A 6871-nucleotide genomic window follows, 5' to 3' on the forward strand; every position below is an offset into this window, starting at 1 on the left:
TGCTGCACATTGTCTTCCATCTCTCTCTACTCCTTTACTCATTCAAATTGTGTCTCCTCAAAGTAGCAGGCCGAAAGGCCTGATAGAGCACAGTCATCATGTCGTGGAGACCCTCTGAAAAGCTCCTTCAAACCATCGGTCACTATGCCAACTTCCCACCCACTGGTGTCAGTCTGCGCCAGATGGTGCAATTTGGGGAGAAGCCTTCCGTTGGTATGTTAATGCATTGAATAATATTTCCTCAGGAAGTCTTCTGACCCGTTGATGCAAGGCACCCTCTTTCGCGCCTCTCAATTCCTTTCCGAAGAGCTTCCGGTTCGCCTTGCACATCGTGTAGAGGAACTCGGCAAGCTACCTGACGGTCTCAATGAGATGGACTCCATCCAAAAGGTCAGAGATTGGTACGCCCAGTCCTTCGAGGAAATCACAACCCTACCCCGCCCTGAGATAGACAAAGAGACCAGGGAACGTCTTCTCAATCCACCCAAGAACAGCTCTACAAGACTCTCCTCCACTACTCGCAACCCGAGTCTAAAGCATGAGGGCAATGGCAACGGAAAGAATGGTGCCAACACACGTCGCTACTTCGCCGCTCTTGACGACGGAAAGGAGTGGCCGCCGATGTTGGCAGAATACAATCGAAAGTTCTCGCGAACCTTAGGAGCAATCAAACGTCGACATGATCCAGTCGTCACCACTGTCGCTCAAGGCATCAATGAATGGAAGAGAAAACAACAGCGTACACAGATCGACTCTTCTATTCAATCGTTCCTCGACCGCTTCTATATGTCTCGAATTGGCATCCGAATGCTTATTGGGCAACACATTGCTTTGACTGATCAAACTTCACACAACCATCCAAACTATGTCGGCATAATATGCACAAAGACCAATGTCAAAGAGCTTGCAGAAGAAGCCATTGAGAATGCAAGATTTGTTTGTGAAGACCATTATGGCTTGTTTGACGCACCTAAGGTCCAATTGTTTTGCGACCCCAATCTCAACTTCATGTATGTGCCTGGTCACCTTTCACACATGCTGTTTGAGACTCTCAAGAACTCTCTTCGAGCTGTTGTTGAGACTCATGGTGCAGAGAAGGAGGCCTTCCCTGTCACCAAGGTCGTCATTGCAGAGGGCAAGGAGGATATTACCATTAAGATCAGTGATGAAGGTGGCGGCATTCCTAGATCTGCTATTCCACTTGTCTGGACTTACATGTACACCACTGTCGACACTACACCGGAGTTGGACCCAGGTTTTGACAAGAGTGATTTCAAAGCTCCTATGGCCGGATTTGGATATGGACTGCCTATCTCGCGTCTATATGCCAGATATTTCGGTGGAGATCTTAAGCTCATTTCCATGGAAGGGTAAGTTTCACGGACTATTGCAATACATTGGGTACTGATGCACTTGTTTCAGCTATGGCACAGACGTCTATCTTCACCTGAATCGCCTTTCCTCGTCGTCGGAGCCTTTACAATAACAATCAGCAGCCATGGTGAGTCGTGTCCTTCTCTGCTTTGTACTCATATCTTGCATACAGTGAAAGTTTCCTCCCACTACTTGTGGACGTCGCACTAACGACGTGCCTTCAGAGGGATGACAGTTTCAGCGGGCGGTCCCCGGGATTGGCGGTCAAAAATCAATCAGTATTGGGTTTAAGCCCAGGACGCATGGCCGCGATGCGTACACGAGCGAAAAGCGGAGAAGTAACAGAACGAAAGCAAGTCGGCGACCTTGACAGCATGATTAATTCAGAGCCCAACGTTGTCAAGCCCGGCGGTGCAACCGAATGGTTAGAGTGAACGAACGAAGATTCGAAATCTAAGAATTGATGTCAGGAATGGAGTGCGTGTGCGTGCATGTATGATTCCTATGCTCGGAGCAAAGAAGAGAGAATGGTAATATGTGCATGCAAACGAACGAACTTGTCTATTACTATCGAACCCAAAAAAGCGAAAGGAAAACAAGGAAATATTCGCCTGGACTATGGGGTACACAAGACGGTTGAGCTACAGGGAAAGACACGGCTATTACGGTCCAGGAAGAAGTCAGACCATGAGTATGAGTATTAGCTCCAGATAAAATCCTTTCGAAAGGTAGAACACGACATGTGCTGTAAAAACAACTACCATCCTAAACGGTCTTTTCAGCGCTTCTCTTTCTTCGAATATTTGCACTTCAAACAATAAGGATCTAGCGGGCTGTACTTCTAGCACTGATGTTGATTCTGAGCGTCGTTGGCAATCCTATACTGTCGTCAAGTCGAATTGTGATTCATAGATGCCTTGTTTGGAGGGGCATCTGATGTTCAACTGCACCCCGCATTTAGGTTTTTCCGCTAAGACGCGCTTGAGCGTTTTCGACGCGTCGGGATTCCACTGCCAACGGGCTTCCCTGCATCAAAACTCTCCAGCGTACTCCATACACAGTCCTGCACACCAGAAGACATCCTGCAAACATGCCTCGAGAAATCATAACAATTCAGGCAGGACAATGTGGCAATGCAATTGGGTCGAAATTCTGGCAGCAGCTGTGTCTCGAACATGGCATTAACGCGGATGGCAACCTCGAGGATTTCGCTACAGAAGGCGGTGATCGCAAAGATGTCTTCTTCTACCAGAGCGACGACACTCGTTACATTCCTCGTGCCATTCTTGTCGACCTTGAACCCAGAGTAATCCATGGTATTCAGGCGAGCCCATACAAGAACATTTACAACCCGGAGAATTTCTTTGTGGGCGAAAACGGCATGGGCGCAGGCAACAACTGGGCAGCTGGCTACGCGGCCGGCGAGAGAGTACAAGAGGAAATATTCGACATGATTGACCGGGAAGCCGACGGTAGTGACTCACTCGAGGGTTTCATGCTACTTCACTCAATTGCTGGGGGCACTGGGTCCGGATTGGGTTCTTATCTACTAGAACGTGCCAACGACCGTTTCCCCAAAAAGATCATTCAGACATATTCGGTGTTCCCAGATACCGCCATCGGAGATGTGGTAGTCAATCCTTACAACAGCTTGTTGACTATGCGGCGATTGACTCAGAACGCCGATTCTGTGGTGGTCCTTGACAATGGGGCACTGTCGAGGATAGCATCCGAAAGACTACACGTTCAAGAGCCGTCGTTCCAACAAACAAACCAGCTAGTTTCAACGGTCATGTCAGCGTCGACCACCACTCTTCGATATCCGGGGTATATGCATAACGACCTAGTTGGAATTATTGCCTCGCTCATTCCCACTCCGCGCTGCCATTATCTAATGACGGCATACACCCCATTCACCGGGGATAATCTCGACGCCGCGAAAACGGTCCGCAAGACCACTGTTCTCGATGTGATGCGTCGCCTGCTTCAACCAAAGAACCGCATGGTCTCGATTACGCCATCCAAGTCATCCTGCTACATCTCGATCCTCAACATCATCCAAGGTGAAGATGTCTCGCCAACAGACGTTCACAAGTCGCTTCTACGCATACGAGAGCGTCGGATGGCAACCTTCATTCCGTGGGGGCCAGCGTCAATTCAGGTAGCGCTGACGAAGAAATCCCCCTACTTACAAAATACCCATCGGGTTTCGGGGCTGATGCTCGCAAACCATACAAGCGTCTCGACGTTATTTAGGAGAATTGTGGTGCAGTACGGACAGATGCGGAAACGAAATGCATATCTAGAACAGTACAAGAAAGAAGCACCATTCGCAGAGGGATTGGGCGAGTTCGATGAGGCTAAGGAGGTTGTGATGGGGATGATCAGCGAGTACGAGGCAGCTGAGAAGGACAACTATCTCGACCCTGACGCTGGTGAAAAGAAAGCAGACGGAATTTGAACGAGGATATGAAAGTCTCGATGACTGATACTCATGTCTATTCTAACATGACTTGCAGCATTCTCGCCCAGAGTTATTGAGTCACTGAACGAAGGAATGGGCGGCTTTCCCTTTTATGATCACGAGATGAAGGTTTGAAACTGGGAAGACGGGTAACGACTATATCCCAACTGCTACCAGTCAAGCCACGTTTTCGTGACGGATGATTGGAATCCAGATTGACAAATCCAACGAACAGTGGGACAGTGCACCAGGATTGCGATGTTTGTTTTGGGACAAAGTCCGAGTGATGAAACCACACAATAGTGACAAGTTGCTTTTCCCGAAGAGAGCCAACCGGGAAATTTGATTCACAGCGGGAAGCATGCATGATGCACATGCAGTTGTCACCCCAAAAGTCGATCGATTTCCGGTGAATGAGTGTGGGCCACTACGACTACCATATGGGTCTGGCGAGTCACCTTTCAGGCAAGTTAAGCGATTCGATGCATTCTTTTGGTGAACGCCTCGTGCTACTGCATGACTGCCTAACTTTTGGGTGGTATTGCAATAAGCGTTGTGTCTGCAAGGACTTGCCAGCTGACAGGAAGTGAAGGCCACTGCCAGTCGACTCTGACGCACGCAGCTGACAGCAATGCCGTTGTTGTCAAGAGCAGTGGCTGAACCCACGGAGTTGCGAGATGTCTGTGTATGGCACAAGTGTCCGTGGGTGCCCCTAAGGATCCCGCACAGATGCTAAGCACGGACGGTTAGTGTTGGTTGTTGGCCGGACCCAGCAATCCGGACTCTGGACTCTGGACTCTGGACTGGGCCCTGGCTTTCGACCAAGAATTGAAGGTCGGTCAGGTTCCGGGTCAGGTGCTTAGTGGTTGAGCACCCAGAGTTTGAGGGACGGTGAGAGGGAAGAGGCGAGGAAGCGACCTGTATCGGTAGCAGACAAGCGGAATATGAGTTACAGTGACACTTACAACCATGACCAAGTCGGCATGTGATGATTGAAAGCATTGGGACCAAACAACGCGCATTATCTCATCGAAGTGTGATTCATTATGTATGTCCAGGATCAAGTCGAGGGTTGCTGGGATGCCTGCGTCCGTCTCGTGGCTTCATCTCAACTGGGCGATGATGAGTTTGACCGAATGATGGACTGGATTTGGCTGAGGGATTACGCCGGTTTCTCGGCCTTGGGGTTCCGTTCTTGACGTGTCTCGTGTCGCCATCCACCCGCTCCACCCGCTCCACCTGTTTTCGCCAACTGACTTACTGGTACTGGGCTTTAGCCTTCGATTTTAGACCCTCGGCCCTCACGTGGGCCTGTTGCAGTGGGTGCGTCCATTGCCCTTTGCCCTCTGCCCTCTGCCCTTGGCCCCCGAGCCTTGGCCTATGGGTACCTACCATACCTGGGTCCAGCAGTGGGTAGCCTTTGCCCTTTCCACTCGGTCCCTAAGTTCTGTTACGGAGTGTCTGGCGTCTATCACTTGCGCCGACCTTCCATTATTATCCGTATTACGCTTTACAGTCTGTTGCCTTTGCCTCATCCCAACAGCCACCCTGTCACCGCCGCCGCTGCTACTGCTGCCTCTGCCACTCCGACTACTGCCTTCGCCAGCTCGGCCGTCTCCAGGTTGACTCCTAGTCACATTACACATCTACGCTGTTTCCAACATCTACTGTATCTATCTTCCTTTCCTTCACTCTGCCACCTCTCTTTGACAACCATCCACACACTCGCACACCAACACCTGCCTGCTACTCACGCCATAGTGACTTCCGCCTTATCTCGAAAGCTGCCACTATCCGACCCTTTGTTCGCTGCTGCGCCGTCCATCCTCCACATCCGACTTCGTCATCAAGCAGTCACAGTCAGTCCGTCCGTCCATCACACGCTTGCTGCTTCGTGCACAAGGTCTATCTATCATCAACCGTCTCGAATCCTCTCCTCTCAACTCAAAACCACCTTCTATCTCTCTATACTCTCCATCATGCGTTCCCGATCCGACTCCGCAACCTCTAACAACTCCAACAAGGAGCTCTCCGCGGACAACATGGCCATCCAAGTCACCATCGGCGGCGGCAAGAGTAGGTCTAGCCCTAAGACCACTGTTGACCATTCTAGAATACTGCTAACTCATGACCTCGCAGCGATCAAGTTGAATGTACGTCCAGTCCATACTGTTTCAAACGTCCTCGAGTTTCTGTCTGCCTCTACCAACCTCCCTGCAGACGTTCAACTCATGCTAGATGGCAAACCTCTCGATCCATCTAGTACTGTGGGCGAACTCAAGCTGGAAGAGTCATCAACACTTCAACTTTCATCACCTACCCGAAGTACTACACCCGAGGAGCAGACGGCACCTTCTTCTCAAGAACAGCAGACCTCTTCGCAGCAACAGCAATCCGCTGTCATCAAGCCATCCATATCCACACCTACACCCTCCTCATCCGGCACCGCCACGCCCACTAAGAGAAAGTCCAACAAGCCTCGCTGCTCTAAGGAAGGATGCAGAGCACCCGCCCAGCCCATCGTAGGTGACTGTGGTTTCTGCCAGAAGCGGTTCTGTGGAAAGCACCGCATGCTGGAAAGTCACAACTGCGAGGGTCTGGAAGACGCTCGTCGTGCAGATAAAGATCGCAACACTGCTAAACTTGAGGGCGAGAGGACTGTGATGCTTCGCGGTCTGTAAACTGTTCGTGCAGGTTGCACTGCAAGACTTGCCGAGTCAGCGTATGGGATTTTCTCAATCTTTGACGCCATGGCCTTCGACAGCTCAATGACTACTATTCTTTCGCTAGAGAGGGTCATGCCGTCGCCGTAGTTTTTGGCTCAAATTTGCTTGATTCTTGCTGGAAGAAAGGCGTTCACTGGGCCCACATCGGAGAGGGTAATCTTTTTTTTGAGCCTGTTGTTTTCTCGAGGGAGATCAACCAGCTCTCCATTGCCAGCAATCTATTCAGGAGCTGGGAGAAGGAGATGCGTTGCTGCCGCTGTGGGATATGGGATCTGGAATCGGAAACGGACAATTTGGGGGGGGGGGG

At 50.6% G+C, this 6871-nt stretch overlaps 3 protein-coding genes across 3 annotated transcripts; all 3 read left to right on the forward strand.

Annotated features, from left to right (window-relative positions):
• Nucleotides 1-98: 98 nt before the first annotated feature.
• On the forward strand, nt 99-1374 carry A1O9_05379 (pyruvate dehydrogenase kinase; the record flags this gene model as incomplete). The annotated part of the gene is made up of 2 exons (XM_013404598.1): nt 99-213; nt 272-1374. The coding sequence occupies 2 exons, from the start codon at nt 99-101 to the stop codon at nt 1372-1374; spliced, it is 1218 nt and encodes a 405-aa protein (XP_013260052.1).
• Nucleotides 1375-2464: 1090 nt separating this feature from the next.
• A1O9_05380 (tubulin gamma chain) lies at nt 2465-3835 on the forward strand (the record flags this gene model as incomplete). The annotated part of the gene is made up of 1 exon (XM_013404599.1): nt 2465-3835. One exon carries the CDS (start codon nt 2465-2467, stop codon nt 3833-3835), a length of 1371 nt encoding a protein of 456 aa, XP_013260053.1.
• A 1982-nt stretch (nt 3836-5817) lies between these two features.
• Nucleotides 5818-6519, forward strand: A1O9_05381 (uncharacterized protein; the record flags this gene model as incomplete). The annotated part of the gene is made up of 2 exons (XM_013404600.1): nt 5818-5914; nt 5978-6519. The coding sequence occupies 2 exons, from the start codon at nt 5818-5820 to the stop codon at nt 6517-6519; spliced, it is 639 nt and encodes a 212-aa protein (XP_013260054.1).
• Between the last annotated feature and the right edge of the window lie 352 nt (nt 6520-6871).

The sequence above is a fragment of the Exophiala aquamarina genome (genome assembly GCF_000709125.1).
Source record: "Exophiala aquamarina CBS 119918 chromosome Unknown aczIA-supercont1.4, whole genome shotgun sequence".
Classification (NCBI taxonomy): domain Eukaryota; kingdom Fungi; phylum Ascomycota; class Eurotiomycetes; order Chaetothyriales; family Herpotrichiellaceae; genus Exophiala; species Exophiala aquamarina.